The 21,449-nt window shown below is 39.4% G+C and overlaps 1 protein-coding gene across 5 annotated transcripts in view; it reads right to left on the bottom strand.

The window, feature by feature from the left end:
- LOC149284481 (beta-2 adrenergic receptor-like) overlaps positions 1–21,449 on the bottom strand; it is a 93,041-nt gene that overhangs the window by 60,021 nt on the left and 11,571 nt on the right. For 2 of the 5 annotated variants that reach the window (XM_089496696.1, XM_089496697.1), the window contains exon 2: positions 2,346–2,420. The exons of the other annotated variants lie outside the window; for them this stretch is intronic. In XM_089496696.1, the coding sequence (XP_089352822.1) occupies positions 2,383–2,420 (38 nt within the window). In that variant the 3' untranslated portion in view covers positions 2,346–2,382. The remainder of the gene's footprint in view (positions 1–2,345; positions 2,421–21,449) is intronic. 5 annotated transcript variants of the gene reach the window in all.

Below are 21,449 nucleotides of genomic sequence, written 5' to 3'. Positions count from 1 at the left end.
GTTTCAGAGAAACAAGTCATGCCAGACAAATCTTATCTGTTTGATAAAATTACCAGCTTGTTAGATGAAGAGAATGCTGTGGATATAGTATATCTTGATTTCAGTAAGGCCTTTGACAAGGTTTCCCATGACATTCTCGAAAACAAGCTTGTAAAATGTGGGCTAGGCAAGGTAACAGTTACATGGATTTGTAACTGGTTGACTGGCTGAACCCAAAGAGTGCTCAACAACGGCTCCTTTTCATCCTGGAGAGAAGTGACCAATGGGGTCCCATAGGGCTCTGTCCTGGGCCCAGTGCTATTCAACATCTTTATCAATGACTTGGATGACAGAATTGGGAATATATTTATCAAATTTGCAGATGAAACCAAATTAGGAGCAGCAGCTAACATCCCAGAGGACAGGATCAAAATTCAAAATGACCTTAATAGATTAGAAAGCTGGGCCAAGGCTAACAAAATGAAATTCAACACAGAGAAATGTAAGGTACTGCACTTAGGGCAGAAAATAAAATGCACAGATATAGGATAGGGAACACCTGGCTAAATGAGAGTACATGTGAATGGGATCTAGGAGTCCAAGTAGACCACAAGTTGAACATGAGTCAAAAGTGTGATGAGGCAGCTAAAAAGGCCAATGCAATTTTAGGTTGCATCAATAAAGGTATAGTGTCTAGATAAAGAGAAGTAATAGTGCCACTGTATTCTGCTTTGGCTAGGCCCCACCTGGAATATTGTGTCCAGTTCTGGGCACCACAATTCAAAAAGGATATTGAGAAACTGGAGCATGTCCCAAGGAGGGCAAATAAAATGGTGAAGGGTCCAGAAACCATGTCCTATGAGGGACAACTTAGGGAAGTGGGGATGTTTAGCCTGGAGAAGAGAAGGATAAGAGGTGATATTATAGCCCTGTTTAAATATTTGAAGGGAAATCATATTGAGGAGGGAGCAAGCTTGTTTTCTTCTGCTCCAGAGAACAGGACCTGGAACAATGGATGCAAGCTCCAGGAAAAGAGATTCCATCTCAACATTAGGAAGAACTTTGTGACAGTAAGGGCTGTTTGACAGTGGAACCCACTCCCTTGGGGTGTAGTGGAGTCTCCCTCCTTGGAAATCTTTAAGCAGAGGCTGGATGACCATTTGTCCAGGCTGCTTTGACTGAGAGTTCCTGCATGGCAGGGGGTTGGAGTGGATGGCCCTTGTGGTCTCTTCCAACTCTATGATTCTATGGTTACATGGTAAAATCCAAAATCAAGCACTGATTTGAACTTGGGTCTCTATGTTCCAAATCCAGTACTTTAAACATTACTCTATACTGATTATCTCAGATTAATGGTTACTATTAAGAATGGTATGGAGGCTCAAGTATATTGGAAGAAAAAAAACCCAAAAATTAATGTGCTTATTTTGTACAGCAGTCATAGTTGCATGCCATCAAGTTGTTTCCAACTTATGGTGACCCTAAGCCCACAGGGTTTTGTTGTGGTTTTTTTTGTTTTGTTTTTTGCAAGATTTGTTCTGAGGTGGGTTATAATTAGAATATAGATTAGAATGATTTCCATAACTAGAATAATCTGCATAATGTGCAAATTATATGGCCAGATTTGAGGAAGTGAAATATAGCAATGCTCGATGTGGTCACCTCAGGCATCAGATGCTGGAGGGCAGGCAACAGTAGAAAATTGTTTGAAAACTATCCAAGGGATGTAATGTCAAGATGTTAGAGCCATGCAAGGAAATGCCTTGCCACTGACACTGTGGAACGAAGGCTCAGTGTCCAGTCCATTTGGCTCCAGTCTGTCAGAATGAGAGAAGAGGCCATTTTGGGCTTAACTTCAGGCAACAAAACATCTGGGATCAGCCCTGTGACTATCGTGTTCCTATTTCTTTCATTCTTCTGGTTCTAGCTTTAACAGATTTTAATATAAAAGAGCTCAACCAGTGTAAGAAAATTGTCAGAAAGAGCACTATGAACTCTTTTGAAATTGAATTTGGACCTCAGGATGAAAGAGCATTTCCACTTTTGAGTCAGGTTCTGAAAAGTTGTTCTCTAACGTGTAACTAGAAGAACCCAAAGGGAGAGTCATGGAAGATTTGGGGAAAGTGTGTGGAGAAAAAGCAAGGGGGATGGAGGTGAGAATCATTGGTTGAGGTCAGAACATGTTTCATGAGATGGTTTAATGAAACACAGAAGATATCAGTGCCCTGAAAAAACCCTTTCTACTCTAAATATTTAGAATATTCTAAATATTTCGAATCTTTCCTTCTAAGGGTTAGTTTTCTACTTGTGGAAATTTATTTATTTATTTATTTTACATGAGGCTGCAATCAAGATTGGTTTCATACCTGGAGCCTGAATGGTATCACTCATTCTGGCATCTCCTCAATGTTCAGCCACTTCATTCTGCTGCCTGTGTAAATCTTGCAAAAGAAGATCAGAAAGATCAGTGTTGGATTTGTAGGAAAACAAGATCACAATACTAGTGAGTGGTTAGAAGGGGTATTTTTTTTCATTTTCTTTTTTGCAGAGATTTGCTGTTATATTCCTGGCACCACATTTAGAATTAATGCATCTGAAGAAACATCAGAGAGACAAAAAGAGATGTTCTGAAAAGTACAGTAGAAGAATTTAACTAGATTGGCAATTGATACAATTATGTTATTTATACTGGGATTACCTTGTTGTTTGTTGCTTACTTATGTGCTTAACTGGATTTTTTCCCCATGTTTTTTGATTGAGATGGAATATTGGCAGTGTTTAAAGCAGCCAAGGAACCTGTTGTTCTTCCTTTTCTCAGTTCCAGTTTAACCTAGACTGATTTAAAGCTATTACAATTTTCCCTGCCAAAGTGACTGCCTCCTTTCCTTGCAGAAGCTGCACTGTCTCTGCAGATTCTATGACTGATCCATAGAACATTCATAATGTGACAGCAATTGTGACAGCAATTCACACAATCATAGAATCATAGAATCATAGAATCATAGACATTAGGAGGAACTTCCTGACAGTAAGGGCTGTTCGACAGTGGAATTCACTTCCTCGGAAGGTGATAGAGTCTCCTTCCTTGGAGGTCTTTAAACAGAGGCTGGATGGCCATCTGTCAGGGATGCTTTGATTTGGATTTCCTGCATGGCAGGGGGTTGGACTGGATGGCCCTAGTGGTCTCTTCCAACTCTACGATTCTATGATTCTATGATTCTATGATTCTATGAATTGGATAAAAGCCATTTATAAAAATCAAGAAGCCTGCCTTATAATTAATGGAGAAAAAACAAAACCGGTAAGTATTATGCAAGGTACTAGACAAGGCTGCCCACTATCCCCATTATTATTTATTATGGTAATCGAACTATTAGTTAGGAAAGTAAATCAAAACAAATCAATTCAAGGAATTTTTAATAAGGGCCTAAATATTAAAACATTGGCCTTCGCAGATGATTTAGCGTTTTTCTTAGAAAATCCACAAATAAGTATTAATGAATTACATAACGAACTAGAGGAATTTGGAAAAATATCTGGATTAAAAATAAATGTAGGTAAAACGAATATTTTAACTAAAAACCTAAATAAAGGTGAGGAAAAAGAAATAACAAAGGTGACAGGAAATAAAATAGTAAAAAAAGTAAGATATTTAGGAATAGAGATTACTACAAATAATGCGGACTTATTCAAAAATAATTATAATAAATTATGGACACAAATTAAAAAAGATATAGAAAATTGGAAATCTATAAAATTATCTCTTTTAGGAAGAATTGCCTGTATAAAAATGAACATCTTACCAAAAATATTATTTTTATATCAAACAATTCCAATAATAATAAAAGACAAAATAATTCAAAATTGGCAGAAAGATTTGACAAAATTTATCTGGATGGGCAAAAAACCTAGAGTACAGATGAAAATACTTCAGGACGCGAAAGAAAGAGGTGGACTAGATGTCCCAGACTTAAAACTTTACTATCAGGCGGCTTGTCTAGTTTGGATTAAAGAATGGTGGGAACTAAATGACAAAAAACTCTTAAAGCTGGAAGGTGGGAACATAGCATTTGGTTGGCACGCTTATCTATATTATAACAAAGAATCAGTAGACAGAGAATTTAATAACCACTGTATAAGAAGGCCTCTTCTCTGGATCTGGAAAAGAACTAGGAAAAAAACTGGGGGAAAAATTACGTTGGAAGCTTCTCCTCAAGAAGCTTTCCTTTGGCGAGAAAAAGGATCTGTAAAAAATTGGTTAAGATACAAAGATTTATTAACTAAGGATAAGAACGAACTAAGGTTTAAAACTGAGGAAGAATTCAATAAACAAAACTACAAAATTCACTGGTACTTAAGATGGCAACTAAGAGAGAGATTTAAAATGGACCAAAAAGAAAAATCCATTGTCACAGAGGAAACTCAATTAGAGAAACTATTAAAATCAGGCAACAAAGGATTATTATCAAAGCTTTATAAATATCTTTTAAAAATTGAATTAGAAACTGAAACTATTAAGGCTAATATGACAATTTGGGCCCAGAACATTGGTCATAATATCGAATTAAAACAATGGGAGTATACATGGAATAAGAGGTTAAAATATACAAGATGCCAAAATATCAAAGAAAACTATTATAAGATGTTTTACAGGTGGTATATGACCCCTGATAAATTGGCAAAGATATATGGGATCAAAAACCAATGTTGGAAGTGTCAAAAAGAGACAGGAACTTTTTACCATAGCTGGTGGACATGCTCAAGAGTAAAAAAATTCTGGCAGGAAATTCATAGGATAATACGTGATTTATTTGGATTCAAAGTGAAATTTAGGCCGGAAACCTATTTGTTAAATATATTAGACTTTGATTTAGAAAAGGAACATGGCAGAATTATTTTCCTTTTGATTACGGCGGCAAGATTAACGTTGGCTCGCAGGTGGAAAGAGAAGAATATACCAGAGATGAACGAATGGATCACAAAGCTATACGAACTGGCAGAAATCGACAAACTATCACGCTTACTGAAGAATGAAAATCTGGATGAATTTTATAGAGACTGGAAAGATGTTTTAAGTTACTTACAGCAAGGAAGAAGTGATGTGTTTGTAGAGGGTTTAAAAAACTGAATAATCTAGATAAGTAAATTACAACTTTTGTTCAATCTGTAATAAGATGTACTTTATGACTTCTCTTATAACAGCCTCTATAAATATACAGCAATTAATTGTAAAATATAACTTTAAAACAACTGCCTAAAAAACATAACAAAATTGGGGTTATTTTCAGAATTGCAAATAATTAATAAGTAGCTAATACATTTTGATTTTTTTTTAGTTTTTTTTTATATTATATTATTAGTAATAAGGAAACAAAGGAAATATTGAGTAAAACTCTCATGCACAGAGTAGGAAGAACTGTGTCATCTTAGTCTAATATTGTCATAGTTGTGTTTTAGATTTATGTTTAGAAATATAATAATAGAGTAATATAGTAGTAAATAGACACTATTTTAGACAATGATAATATGTAGTCTGTATCTTGATAGTCTTTTTTTGAAATAGATATCTGAACATTTTTAAGAAAATGGACTATGAAAGAAGTATGGTAAACAAATACTCCTGTATAAGGCTTGGTTACGGAAATAATTTGTACTTCATAGAAAATCTTTTTTCAATTTTAGTATTTTTATGTATGTGTTGTTATGTGTTTATATGTGATTTAATAAAAGTATTAAAAAAAAAAAGATCCTCTCAGTGTCACCTCTGGAATAACAGATTTGAGCTCAGTATTGTAAAATGGTACAATACTTTTAGTGATTTTTTTGGGTGGGCAATGTGTTTGATTTGGGAAAGAAGCCTGGAATAAAGAAATATATGGCAATAACACAATTGTGTATGTGCGCGTGCATGCACACACACACACACACCCCTCTAAGATTACAGGTGTGGACAGATTTCAGGCTTGCATAATTTACTTTGTTTTCAAGTAAAACCCCGATGTCAACCACCTTGAAGAATTCACATTTTCTGAAGCAGTAAATGGAAGTCCTAATTCTTCTACATACACAAAATCCATTTTTTCTTTATCCTTTCCTCTGACACACTCCAATTTTCTTTCTTTCAGCAGTATAATTTAGAGTGCCCAAAGTAATTTTGTTGTTGCTATTGTTAAACTACTGGGAGTCAGAAATCCTTTATGATCTCTTGCAAATCTTTGCTTCTTTTGTCCTCATATGCAAGAATGAATCATTTTTGTTGCTCAAGAATACAAGGGATTCTGTGCACGATCCACACTTCAGGACATCCTTCAAGACAAATCTTTGATGCAGAAATATATGCAGTGGTAAAGGGCAGGGTTGCACAGAAAACAATGCTTTCTGAACCAAGCACACTCTCGACTAAAGGAAAAATGTGTGCAGAAAAGCCATGTGTATTTCTGCACAAATTGTCCTGAAAGATACCTAAAATTGGAAAGAATCTTTAAGTCATTCTCCTTTCTCTCAGCTGATTTCCCAAATGTTGGGACACCATTTTGTCCCTGACTATATGGAAAACTATTTCTTGTATCCGTGCTATTGATAGATCTCTACATACTTTCTGTACATCCCCAAAATATTAAATAATGAGTACTAGGCATGCCCATTATTCTTCAGCAGCATATAGAGACAGTTAATGTAGTGCAGTGGTTTAAATATTGGACTAGGACTCTGAGAGACCAGGGTTTGAATCCTACTCACCCATGGAAACTCACAAGTCATATTCTCACAAGTCATATTCTCTCATTCTCCTAATATTTCCAGGAAAATCCCATGACAGAATTGCCTTAGGGTTATCATAAATGATTAGCAACTGGAAAGCACAAAACACTGAGGAAACAAAGGGGCGTTGAAGACACTCTGAGAGTAGCTGTTGTTTTCAGCCAGCTGCTATGTGAATAAAGATCCTTACACTATCAGATTTGGATGAATCTGCAACAGTGCAGCAGTCTAATGCACATGAATGATCAGCTGCTACTAGCCATCATGGTTGCATATTTTGTGTGTGTGTGTGTTGTGTGCCTTCAAATCATGCCAACTTATGGCAACACTAAGACAGTAGGGTTTTCTTGGCAATATCGGTTCAAAGGAGGTTTACCATTGCCTTCCCCTGAGGCTGAGAGCATGTGACTTGCCCAAGGTCACCCAGTGGGTTTCATGGCTGAGCTGGGAACTGAACCCTGGTCTCTAGGGTGGTAGTCCAACTGCTTCTAGTATTAGAGGCAACATGCCAAGAACATGAGCCAGGGGGTCCTGCTGCCCTCCTGTCCTCCCTGTGGCCTTCCCATAGACATCTGGTTGGTCACTGTGGGAATAGTATGCTGGAGGAATATAATAATAATAATAATAATAATAATAATAATAATAAGATCCATCATGGTGTTTCTGTGTTATGATCTGCCTGCAGAAATGTGTATGCCTATGTGCCATGTCCATCTCTTTGGGGCTGTACAGATGACCCCTTTTAGCAGATAGAGGCCATGGCAACTGTACGCTGCAGTCCCAATCTCGCCTTTCTACAGCACAAAAAGGAGTTGCAAAAAGCAACTCCTTTCTACACTGCAGAATGGGTGCCATAGCTGCTGGTGCTGCAGCTTTTCAGTGCTCCTTTGGCACTGCATCATCTAGACTCAGTGGCAGAGGAGCACCGTGTGGCATGCAGTGGCATGCTGGCTTGGGGGCCGAGTCAGGGCATGCATCGTGTGGACATCACACCCTGACTCCGGCCCCAGGTCAACTTTAATGGCCAGTCTGTACAGTCTCTGAGTTTGGAACAGGACACATTCTCTAAATATCTTGGATGTAATTATAGTATGTGTATTTTTAAAAAAAAAAACACAACAAACCATTGGGATATTAGCTGAAGCTGGATGTTTGTGAGCAGTTACAAAAGCCAGAGTTTTGGTTGATGCATGTTGTCTTTTCTTCATTTTTGCCTCTCCAAGCCAAAGCAAACTTGGTCATACTGAGAAACTGTGTCACTTCCTGTGATCGCAGCTACTGCTCTCAAGTCAGAGGTCTTTCAGCGTCAGTTCATGAGTGAGGTTCCTGACCTTAATTATGCAGCTTTGCTGCTCTAAAGTACAGTGGAGTCCCCCACCCTCTCTTCCCGTCCCTCATTGCCCAGCATGGTGCTGTACAGTTTGTCAGCACCTAGTCTTGCAAATGAGGTCTGACCACAGCTGTTACATAGTGTCTCCTAACACGTCAGCTGCAGGCTCGAAAGGAAGGACTGCCTTCCCAAAAGAACAGTTTGTCTGCTGTTTCTGATTGCAGGAAATCATTTCCTACTGTCATTCTTCTAGTTGTAGGAAATCACAACTAATACTATATAGGGGTTTAATGTGCTGGAAGTGTAACAGGCTTACAAGTGGATCGACAAAGCCAATATATACAACCAATATAGTATAGAAAGGTGCCTTTTTCAGAGTCCCCCAACCAGCATGGCTGTAGGCACACTGAGTGAGGGATGATAGGAGATGTAATAATAATAATAATAAAATTTATTTGTATCCCACCCCTCTGAGAACAATTGGGGCGGCTAACAAAGTTAAAAATACAAAACATATAAAATCCCTGGTACCCTCCCCTCCTTAAAAAAGTATTAAATTCAATGCAATTTTTAAAAAACAGAACAAAAAACAACAACAAACAAACAAACATACAAGTTAAAAACTGAACAGAAGGTCAACAACATCATACCAACAAGCAACCAGTGGGAGCAGCAGTATCTTTCCCAGACGTTTTTCTAAGGCCGGGTTCTCTATTCTGGGAAGTCGTGCCGGAAGAGATCCGTCTTAACAGCCTTTTTAAAGCTGTCTAAGAATGTAAGTAGACGGATCTCATCCGGCAGGCCGTTACACAGTCTGGGGGTGACGATGGAAAATGCCCTCTGAGAGGTAGTCGAAAGTCTAGATTTTTGTGGCTGAAGTAGGCCTCTCCCAGAGGAGCGGAGTGCGCGGGGAGGATTGTAGGGGAGAAGGCGGTCCCGGAAATAGCTTGGACCCAAGCCATTTAGGGGTTTAAAGGTGATAACCAACACCTTGTACTGGGTCCGGAAGCTAATGGGAAGCCAGTAGAGGGACTTTAGAACCGGGGTAATATGGTCCCTCCTGGATGTTCCAGAAATTATTCTGGCTGCCATATTCTGTACTAGTTGCAATTTCCGAACCAAGCACGAGGGTAGCCCCATGTAGAGTGCATTACAGAAGTCTAGACGTGAGGTTACCAGCGCGTGCACAACAGTCTCAAGATCCCTTACTTCCAGAAAAGGGCGCAGCTGGTGTATCAGCCAAAGCTGATAACAGGCACTCCTGACTGTCGCATTTACCTGGTTCGACATCAGGAACGACAAGTCAAGGAGCACCCCCAGACTGAGAACGCAGTCCTTGATGGAGAGTGTGACCCCGTCCAGGACCAGAGGTTGCAACCCAATTCTTGGTTTAGGGACCGCTACCGTGAGCACTTCCGTTTTGTCTGGATTCAGCCTCAATCTGTTTTTCCTCATCCAGCCCATTACTGCCCGAAGACATTCATTGAGAGAGGAGACACCATCAGAATTCAAGGCCGACAAACGAGACATGGAGAAATAGATTTGGGTGTCATCAGCGTACTGATAACACCCAGCTCCATAACTCCGAATGATCTCACCCAGCGGCTTCATATAGATGTTAAATAACATCGGGGACAGAATAGCACCCTGTGGGACACCACAGGTGAGCTCCCTTTTACTGGAGCAGCTGTCCCCGAGCAGCACTCTCTGGGATCTACTCGAGAGAAGGGAACGGAACCACTGCAATGCAGTGCCTCCAATTCCCAACCCCCTCAGGCAATCCAAGAGGATGCCATGATCTATCGTATCATAAGCCGCTGAGAGGTCTAAAAGCACCAACAAGGTCACACTGCCCCTGTCGATGCTCAGACGCAGATTGTCGGTCAAGGCAACCATGGCAGTCTCAACCCCAAAGCCTGTCCTGAAGCCAGTTTGAAATGGGTCTAGATAATCAGTTTCATCCAAGACAGCTTGGAGTTGAAGAGCAACTGCCCTCTCGATTACCTTGCTCAAGAATGGTAGCAAAGAGACTGGCCTATAGTTGTTCATATCCAGGGGGTCCAGGGAAGGTTTTTTCAGAAGCGGCCTAACAGCCGCTTCCTTCAGACAAGATGGAATATGTCCTTCCCTGAAGGATGCATTGACGATATCCGTAAGGAACTTCCTCAATGCATCCCCCCCCGGATGGCCAGCCATGATGGGCAAGGGTCAAGAGGGCAAGTTGTTTTCCTCACTCTACCAAGGAGCTTGTCCACGTCATCGGTACTCACAGATTGAAGCTGATCCAGTACAATCTCATTAACGGAATCGCTGAACACCTCGTCCATTGTTTCTGTTACAATACTGTAACAATACTGTAGTCTAAAACAGCAATGCTTCTGTGTTCTCACCCTGTCACTTCCAGTGACGTAATTCTCTGCTATTTTTATACTCAAAGAAGCAATGAGAAATTTTAGCAATTTGTTTTCCTGGTGTAAATTGTGCTCTTTTTTTTCCTGGAAGACTATTCACTGTTTACGACTTATTCTCCGAAAATTTGACATGTGGGGGTATTCTGCACAGAAAACAGCAAATTGTATGGAAAATTGCATTTTGTGTACGTAAATATTTTTCTCAACCCCCCCCCCCCCCCATGCTGTTTTGTACATGGTAAATGCTGTAGTTGGGGACTTATTCTGTGCAAAATTTGCATGTTTTGGGGGGCAAAAATAGCAAACAAAACAAGGCACCAGGGCTTCCAAACACTCAAGGATGTTTTTTCACCCTTTTTGAGTATTTGTAAAGATTCTTTCTGTTCCCAGTCTGTATCTCTGCATGTCAAGGAAAATTTAAATGTTCCTAATAAACTGGATACTTATCAAAAGGAGGAATATTGTGGTGAAGAACCGATACGGACATTGTGCAGTAGTTATTTGGCTATCTACAGGAAGACAGCATGAATTCTCTATACTCAGAAAGGAAATTGGGGGCCCCTGTACTACGCTTCTGAACACCTGTCTCATCCATTCTAAGTAAAGGGGATATAAGGCTTCAAATGGGACTGTCCCAAATAAATGGTTTCAGTATTTCAGACTTAGAATCTAATGAATCTGGTGCTTATCTTCAGATTATTAAGAAGTAGTATTCACTTGTCCAGCTCAATTGTTCCTTTAAAAAAAATCCTCCTCATCCATTAAATAAATTGCTATAAACAGTGATTGATCATGCTGTTCTTTTTGCTACAGCCTCTAGTTTCTGCAGTTGGTTATCAAATGAGCCTCATTTGTTGCACTGGGTTCTTTGAACTGATATTTGATTTACAATAGCACATAAAAGCCACAAAACCAGTATCTGAAAATGAGCATCACACTAAAGAAAGATAGAACAATTGTAAAACCCTGTGGTCCTGAGGTGTTATTATGAAGACATAGTTCAATATCAGATAGACCTGAAGTTATTTTGCTCTATAAATGTGCATTGTGGTGGAATTGATCTTGAAAAGTGAGTCCTTGCTGTTTCTCAAACTGTTTCTAAATAAAGAAATACATTTCTGTGAGGATAGGAAAGTTTGATTTGGTTGGGCTCATGGACATAATGCAGAAAGACTTCCCATTTAGAATTGGGCCCCAAATCTTTTAAGATGGACATTAAAAAGCAGAGATACAAATCAATCTTCATTTCTATTCAAACATCAGATTTGATTAGCATCTTCATAAGAGAAAACTTTCCAAATCTGGAATACACTTGTTTATCCAAAACGTAAATAATTCACATAGAGAACTGCTACAACTTTGAATACTAGTTGAATACTTTAGAATACTAGTGACCAGATCTCATATTTTCTTCTCTCTCTCCAGTTCTCCTTGCTACATCTATCTTTTCTCTCTTTCTCCATCACTTGCGTTCTCTCATCCTCCTCTTTGTACTCTGACTTTTTCTAGCTATACACATCATCTTTTTCTCATTCTTTCCCATCCATTCTGTCTCTCTTCTGCTGCACTCTTTCAGGCCCAAGATAACCTTGAGCCCATGAGTGAGATATGTTAGATTTTCCTGGTTTTAAAGCTATAAGTCCAACTAAACTCAATATAGTTCACTTCTGAATCTGCATGCATATTGTTCATTATTGTTGGTGATTATTGTTGCAATTATGATTATTATTTTTGTAAGGAGTGGAGGAATGAAGGAGGATTCAACAATCTGCCCAAACAAAACAGAAAATGTGGTTGATATGAGGCACTGATAAATGAGAGCAAGCATTTTGAAAAACTTTATTTTTGCTTAGAAAAGTTTATTTGGTTGGAATACAGCTCTCGTGTTAAAATCAGTGCTTGGCAAAATCTTCAGAACACAGCTGGAAAACCTTTTGTTTATTCCTGCTCAAAGCAGATCTTAGAAAATGATACTTGATACACTACAACTTCCGTGTGTTCTTAAAAGCAGTGATTAGAAAGATATAAAGAACAGAGCTGAGAAAATATCCCTTGTCTGATTCAATACAATGCTTGGAAAACCTAATTGCCAACTAGGGAAGTATTTTCTCACCTTTTTAAAATGATATTTTTCACTTGAACTACATGCTCGGAATAATTTGGGTTGATGATTAATGAAAGAACCAGCTTTGCCTCAAGTGACAACATAAGGGGCTGTCCCTAGCTCTCAGGGGTTTGACCCTAGAATCTCAGGGATGAGGATGCTCCAATGGCTGGAATCCTGTTGGTTAGCTTTAATGAGAGTAGACCCATTGAATCAACTGCTGAATGGCGAGCCGAAACACAGGTAAATCCAATTGATGCAAAAGCTCTTCATGAGTTAAGATGAACAGATTTAGGGCTGGTACAGATGGCTCTAAAGGGGTGGCTTGACGCTGCCCTTTTGAGTGCTGAATCGGGGCCGTAGCAACTGCATGCCCCAGCCCCAATCTAGTGTTTTCAAAATGCTGCTCCTTTTGGGGCTTTTTTGTTGGAATGTGCTGAGTGCGGAGCCTGTGTGAATTTACACAAAAGCTTCTTGCCAGAGGAACCACCAAGCAGACTGTCACAGAGCTGTGTGACTGATCTGGAATCTCCTCCTTCCCTCGAGATGCTGAGAAAGCACACTGAAACATGTGTGTCTTCAAAGAGGCTCTTTAATCTTCCAGTTGCTATATACAGAAACCAAAATCCAAAGCTACACATCCACCATCGACAACCAACAAACCCACACTGTACAATGAGGCTTGGGCTTTATATGTACTTTTGCCATGCAGCCACTAAGCTCAGCCTCTTCCTGCTGTTGTCCCCCAACCAAGATGACCAAGCACATGATGACCTTGCAGATACATCACATGTCCTGTACCAGCTGCAACCAAGTCCTTGGTTATCAGGATGCAAGTGACCCATAGTTACCTTTGTCACTTTCTCCACAACTGGCCATTTTATTTCAAGCTTTATTCTCTAACATTTTTTGTCACTGCAGCATCTCTTCTCCGCTCCTGCAGTGTGTGGCATCTGATCGCCAGGTCACCAGAGCACCACAACTCTGCCTGCCATCTTGTTGAGTGGGCGGCATGATGCCGGCTTGGGGGCATCATTGGGGTGGGCATCATTTAAACCCCATGCCCCCATGCCAGCCCCAAGACAGCGCTTACTGCCGGTCTGTTTCAGCTCTTAGAGGCCAGTACTTCTATTAAGAAGAAACTTAAAATATTTATTCAATTTTTTTTAATCAGCATATATTTTGATTATGTACATGGGTAATAATATTCTGATGTGTTCCACTGCATCCCTATCAAGTCAATGATATCTATATTTTGTAGTTTTATGCAATGGATTCCCCTCCCCCTCCCCCGCCCAATTTAAGGCGCAGTACAGACCACCCAAAAACAGTGGCCTGCCGGTGCCTGTTTTTCCTCCAGAGGTAAGCTGTAGCCGTCAAAACGCATAGCTTCCCTCCGGCAGAAAAAGAACCCGCAAAAAGTGGGTTATTTTAAAGTCGCAGGGGCGGTACTCGTTGTGTAAGTGCTGTGCGGCAACATGCAGACGCCACGTGGTGCTTACGTAACAATGGCAGTGCCCATGTACACAGGGCACCACCACTGTTACACCACCATTACGTTCTAGGGTTAAGGACCATGCGGTTGCCGTGCGGTCCCTAACCCTAGAATCGGTCCTGGTATGCCGCTTATTGGTGGTATGTACCGGGCCATTATTTGCTACATATTGGAGATTGTCCATTACTCTGACAGAAGAAGAATGGATGGGGAAGTTAGTAGACACAGAGCAAATAAACAAACTAATGTACATCCTTGAAGGGAAAGCTAATAGCAAATTTACCAGAGATTGGGGAAAGTTTTATGCATATTTACAATGTAAATTGAATAATTTGAATATTACTGCCTTTGCTGATGGTTGAATTATTTAATTTTGGTTCATATGAGATAGGTCTATTCAGTAGATAGTTTAAATTTTAAAAGAGGATTAGAAAATTGAGAAATATTAAAGCAAAATGATATGCGTATCTTATCAATTTTCAGGTTTTTTTCAGTTTCTACTAAGAAAGTTGGATAACTATAATGACATATGCTGATCTCATGTTATTTGGGAAGTTTCTTTTATTATATTATCAATGTGTGATTGATCTTTGGGTATTTAAGTATCTGTTTTTCTTGTGATACAGTATGTTTTATGTGGATAATTGTTCTATGTTGAATTATATTTTCTGTATGTGATAAATCAATAAAGATATTATAAAAAAATAACATTCTGATGTTTTCCACTGCATCCCTATCTAGTCAATGATATCTATATTTTGTAGCTTTATGCAATGGATCCCCCCAGCTCAATGTAAGTTTGCCTAATAAAAAGTATTCACCCAATACATATTTTGAATCTTTTTTAAAAAGCCAACCCAGTTACTTTTGATTTTCATTTTTTACTTACAATGTGCTCTTCCCATCCACAGGGATTCAGGTCCAGTCTCCCACCACATGGATGGGAAAAAACATGAGAGCTCAATTCCATATTAGCCAATGGGTAGCGATGTGCATGTCCACACTGAGGCAGCTGCATGCATGTGCTGCCACTGACTTATATGGGAGCAGGCTGATCCATGGGTGCTCCAATTTGCAACTGGCTAGCTTGATGATATGCCAGCTCACTGTATGATATTAATCCATTTCATAAATAGTTTTTGTCCAAAGCCACCAATACATCAAGACCAATGAATAAAGTGTCTGAAAGGACATCAGAGCAGGCCCAGTTTTATTGCCTGAAGAGGAGCAGCAAATAGCATTCCATACGCAAGTTATGGTGTACATTAGCCAAAGCCAGCCATTTTATTCCAACACATGAAGCAGTCAGTATCACAAATAACTCTCCCAAATCCTGGGTGTAAAATATATATATATGAGACAAATCAAATCAAATAACAAGTGACTACACTTTAATGACTTCCAAAATGTCTTGCCAGAGGCAGCAACCTCCTCCTTGCAAATGATTGGGCCAGCCTTGAAGACCATTATAATGCTCATTCTGTTTGATTAGTTCAGAATCAGAATTCTAGATGGGATTCACCTTGATTTTAAATTAAGAATAGTAGTATGCATAGGATTTCCAGAATGAAAACTGGAGATGGCCTCTGGAACTTGAACAGTTATGTAGGTCCAGGATTTCAGAAAGTGTTGCTTGTAACCTGGTTGCTTGATAATCAACACTGCTCAAATTTCCTCTTCTACACATTAAATGTAGAGGGGGCCTTTCCTACTTTCAATCTGGCAACCCTAATAAATACGCAGCAACTTAACTATTAGAACTGTGATGTTAAGTTGTTAGTGGTGTAAAGAAATTTCCACATCCTTTATGACACATCATGATACCTTGTTGAAAAACTGGTCAGTCAGTGTAATATTTTTGACTATTTCAGGAAACCAAATGTGTTTTAGTTGAAGATGCAATGTACCTTTTAGTATATATATAGCCTTTTGTTCTTATTAAATATGTGCACCCAAATGACTAAGTAGTTGATAGATGCTGGCAAATCCTGTTTTACTTTGTTTCTACTCAGTTGAGCTAATTGATGTTTTTCCTTTCAGCCTGTTAGGAACTTGACTGAATAAGTTAAGATGGAAACTCTGTTGAGAAATGGACCTGATAAGCAGCTAGCATGCTTGGTAACATGCACGTCCTAGCTTCTCCATGGACTGTAAAAACAAGAGTTGCAACCTGAGTTGGAGGAATGAGTTATGGACATCCCATGATCAATCATAAATTTTCTAACAGGCAACAGAGGACAGACACATATTGCAATCTTTCTGCAGTCTGAAAGGTTCCCTCTGTACTCCCCACCCAGGACAGACTGCAACATGTCCTTCCAGGCGTGGAGGAAATAAATTACTAGGAATTCATGTACGTGATAAAATGAAGGAACATGTTAAATCAGAAAGGGCTACTAGAAAGGGGGTTCTTGAAAATCTAATTTCTTATTTCTTTTTCCTTACATTATTTTGGAGCTGGAATTACATTGTCACTGTTGACATTCCTTAATCTGAATGTTCCAAAACAAGAAATGCAGTAATTTTTAATAGTCTCAAGTAAATAAAATAATACCGCCCAACTTTCCACAGATGAAAACGTGGACACATGTGGCCAAGCAACATTAGAATATGGTCAAGAAGGCAAAGGGTATTAACAAGGAAGACCCTACAAACTAGAAGAGGCTGCTTCAGTTTGCTTTTGCTTCAGCCTACTGGGAAGGCCAAGGTTCCACCCCTCCTCACCTCTCCCTACTGAGTTAAATGAGTACAAGCTACTTTTGCACTTTGAGCTCAATTTCAGCAATTGAAGTAAGCTGAGGACAAAATGAGAAGGTGGGAGGAGAGAGGAAGTGGGTCATTTTAAAAGCAACTGAAAAGATGGGATGACAGATGCTTAATCCAAACTGTCTCTGATAGTTTGGGACAATTGGAGAGTATGCAAAATGACAATCTGTCACCCTTTCCATAAGGCAGTCTACTGATATTTAACAGGCCTGTTTTTCATGTTACCTGCTGAGATATCTGAGAAAAATCTAAGGCCTAAATCTAGATCCACAAAGAGCAACCCTAATAGGAAGTCAATACTTAAGCAAGCTCCCATGATTCAACAATTCTACTCTAGTTGAGACTATCAATTAGATTTGGGGGGGGGGGGGGGAGAGAGAATTAGACCCATATTTCTAGAACATCCATTGTGACTTTTTATTATTCTTTTCCTATTAGGAGGTTGGTAAACTATCAAAGTAGAGCAGAGGAAACTGGGGGTGGGTCTACAGTATTCTGCCCTGAATTCCTTGTTACTGCCGCATTCTGGAATGACTCAGGGCAGCTATCTACATACATGTCCTGCTGTGCTGCCCAGTGCTGCTGCATGTTGCTGAGGACAACCACATGGTTAGACACCTCATTGTGACCTCAGAGGGAATGACTCTCACCAGTGGCAGTGATGCTGGGCAGCAGAGAAGAACATGTGTGTAAACAGCTACCCATTATCACTGTGAAGTGCTCCAGATTTTCCTGCAAAATCCAGAGCAAACAGTAAGTTTTTTTAATGACGTTTAAGGCAAGGTGGTTGGGCTTTGATGCAAAGTTAAAATTTCAAATTTCATTTCAAGTTGACCTCATGTCATGAAAACAATCCACAGTCGAACTGGGGCTTTGGCCCTGAGTTGTGAAGACATATTACAGTGAGGTCTGGAGGAAACTATTTCATTTGCCCATGTAGGCATGCCCTGAAACAGGGGAAAGGTTTAGCAACAATAGGGAACCAAAATTTGGGAACTACTGCCTTTTTAAAGGACTTCACATCAAAAATAGCACAGAAAATAAATCCTTCAATCAAGCTATATTACCACTTTTTAATAGTTGTGCTCAGCAATTTAATTAGATTACAGTTGTGTTTTAAGTATGGAAAGTAATTTACAATCTATACTATATTAATTTCTTTAATGCCGCCTCTCCATTTGTATTTCTGTGAGGCTGGGTATTTAAAAATGAACCCATTCCTTTGGGCATTTGATACTGTCTTAGCCAAAATCTCACAGACAATCCTTGGCTGATCAGGGAGGCTTTTGAACTCAGATGTCTCATATTGACATCTTGTCTTCTGAAATGATCATTCTGCTTTCACGATCCATATTTAAAGATCAAGTCTGAATTCATGTTTATGGACCGACCTTGGTAGTTGCTAAGTGCTCTCTTTCCTATGCAGAATTGGCTTCTGATCCTAGAGCGCTATGCAGAAAACCAGTAGTCAAAGAAGCAAGCAGATATAATTAGAATTTTGCCAATTGTCTGGTTTTCATATCACCAAATTTAAACCTGATTGATTTTGTGTATGTATGTGCTTCTTTAAAAAGGTAATGGAATGAAATTTGCAAATGCCCAGGACCTTAGAAAAACATTTTTTTGCTCCAAGCAGCCCCCAACCCTATTTTCAGGTGGTGCAAAGAACTAAAATGGCTCCATTGCAATGTTGAGGGCTAGGCTCCCAGAGAGCAATCCATTCTTATAATAATATATCGATAATGCCTCTGTTAAAGTAGCTTTATTTTGCTGGTTTTGGAAGAGAAGGGTTTTTTTTTAACTACCATGAGGAAAAATGTCTGGAATCCTCCACAACAAATGATGATCAACAGCAAATGATGAGCAACTACTAACCAATTTACTGTGCAACAGTGTCAACTAATTTTGTGTAAAAGCCTGAACTTGCCTCAGAGAGGTAGAGATCAGATCCAAGGATGCAAAAGTCTCCTGTAGACTCCCGGTCATCTTGACTGGCTTATCCAATTACCTTTGATATTAAAACAAAGAGCTTTCAAAGTTAGAAAAGCTAAGGAGAGTGAATGGGAAGGCACCCCGAAAGCAAAAATTTTTTTCAAAATATGACTCACACCCTGGAGATTGCCAGAAACACTCTATCTGAAAACTTCTCAAGCAAATTCTAAAACTTTCTCTGTCAGAGGGCTCTGGTGCCACAATAAATTATTACAATTATTCTCATTATTTCAAAATTCTCTTATATACAAATATGTTAACATAAGTTAATTTTATGAAGATATATGCAGTCCCTTTTGGGCATGATTTTTTTTAAATTTGGGAATGTATAATTGGCAATTCTACAAACAAAAGGAGAGCTGGGTGGCATGGTCAGTTGGTATGATGCCACCCCCCTAACCCCACATGTGCCACAATAATACTTGACTGATACCTGTGATTACAGAAGATGTCAGAGACAGTGTCTGTGATTAAAGAAAATGGTTGTGTGTGGTTTACAAGCTGACTTGAGTCTCTGTACTGGGAGGAAAGCAGAGTATAAATAAACCTCATGATGATGAAGATGAAGATGATGATGATGATGATGATGATGATGATACTTCAAAAGGATATGCAAGTCTATCAGATTTGATCCCAAATTCGCCACTGACATTCACTTCCCATACTGGATGGTGAGATTTCTCTTCCCCACTCCTATCGCCAAAATGTATGCATTCTGAATATGCATATTATTTGCATAGGTTTTCTTTCTAATAATGCACTGCCTATAGTATATATTTTAAAAATGATACACACTGATTTTTAAAACTGTACAACTTCCAATTGTGCACATTAAATGAATGCATACCATTATAGGTCTTTTTTCTTCTGAAATGTCTTATGAGTCACACAAATGTACAGTTTTGAGGCAAAATGTGTTCCATTCCAATAGCAGTGTCAGAAAATACAACATTTCTGTACAGAAATGTGAATCCAGTGGATTTCTTTTCCATTCTTAGCAGTTCAGGAAGGAAAGTGCTTTGCTTCTGGGGATTGTAAATCATAGCTAGACATCTTGCAATAATATGCACAAGGAACATGCCTCCAGAATTTCCCAGATACAATACATCACCAATGTAAGTACTGTACTTAACTCTTACCAAAAAAAGAAACCATCCTATTTCTCTGAGTAGACTGGTGAAATGATGCTCCTTTTTGCACCAGAAAAAAGGCACCCCTTTCATCACCACTGTGCTCCTGCAGCGTGTGGCGTCTAATCACTGTGCTGCAGGAGCATTCCCACGCTGCCCACCGGGTGGGTGGGGTGACTCCAGCTTGGGGGCAGAGTCAGGGCATGCAGTGTGCAGTCATGCTCACACACCACCCCCAAGCTGGCTCTTACTGCCAGTCTGCTTCCCCCCTTAGTCTGTCCTGGGGGCACCTAAAAGAAACACTGGCCCCTACTCTACTCTCTCTACCACTGTGCTGCTTCTGACTTTTTTGAGTACCTGGCCAGAAAAATGGTGGTGGTGGCAGCTCTTTGGTGTTTCTTCTCAAAGGAGTGTCAACAGAGTAAAGGGGGGGAGGAGTGTCAGTGCTTCTTTTAGGTTCTCCTGAGATGGGATAAGCGCTTATCTTTTGCCACTCTACTCAAAAAAGGGGATGGTTCTTTAAAAAAAAAAGAGTTAATGCAGTATCTTAACTCTTGCCTTTACATCCTTTTTGACAAGTGTGCTTTTTCTTAGCCCCACCTGTGCCTAGTTGCCTCTTGAACACATTGTACAGCCATGATTTGTCATAGTTCCCTCCTTCTCCATCCAGGCTTTAAGGTGAGCAAAAGCAGTTATGTCTGCTGGAATTTTGTAAGTTCTTTGACCTTGTTTTCCTTTGCTTCATCCATTACATCTTTTGTTATATGCCTCAAAATTTTACCCTCAACTTATCCACGGATCATATCAAAATCCATAAGTTTGGCTTCAAAATCTGCACTTGATTTATACATGAAGTCAACTTATAGTCAAGATATCAGGTAGATTGTATCTCCCTGTATGAACTGGCCCACGCCCTGAGATCCTCTGGAGAAGCCCTTCTCCATGTTGCACCACCATCACAAGCGCTTCTTGGTGGCTGCTCCTAGACTTTGGAACTCCCTGCCCAGGGAGACCCGAATGTCCCCCTCCTTATTAGCCTTCTGCCAGCAGGTTAAAACCTTCTTGTGCAGGCAGGCTTTGTAAAACAGAATGTTCTTCAAGGACCAGCTGGGGTGTTGTATCGTTTTAAATGTTTTAACATTTTAATCTTTTAAACTGTATGTTTATTCTTTAATAAGTAATCTATTTTAATATTGTAACAATTTTATTCTGTTGTAATGTATTGCTTTTCTATGTTTTAATTGTATTGTTTTTTTAATATTGTGAAGCCGCTCTGAGTCCCAGTTCTGGGAAAAGGGCGGGATACAAATAAATATAATAACAATAATAACAATAATAATAAATTAGTTTTTCTATGTCTATTATTTCCAGTGGCATGTTACACTATAAAATGTGTGCTCCCTATTTCAACTTCTCTTAAATGTTCCAAAGGCAGTTCAGTCTGCTCTCACCATCAGGGTACATATGCTATTTTACAAGGTTC

The sequence above is a fragment of the Sceloporus occidentalis genome, unplaced genomic scaffold (genome assembly GCF_023333645.1).
Source record: "Sceloporus occidentalis isolate IW3139 unplaced genomic scaffold, rSceOcc1.0.p SCAF_92, whole genome shotgun sequence".
In the NCBI taxonomy this organism is placed as follows: Eukaryota; Metazoa; Chordata; class Lepidosauria; order Squamata; family Phrynosomatidae; genus Sceloporus; species Sceloporus occidentalis.
Note: the sequence above shows the minus strand (reverse complement) of the source record. Positions and strands in the feature narration are given on the sequence as shown.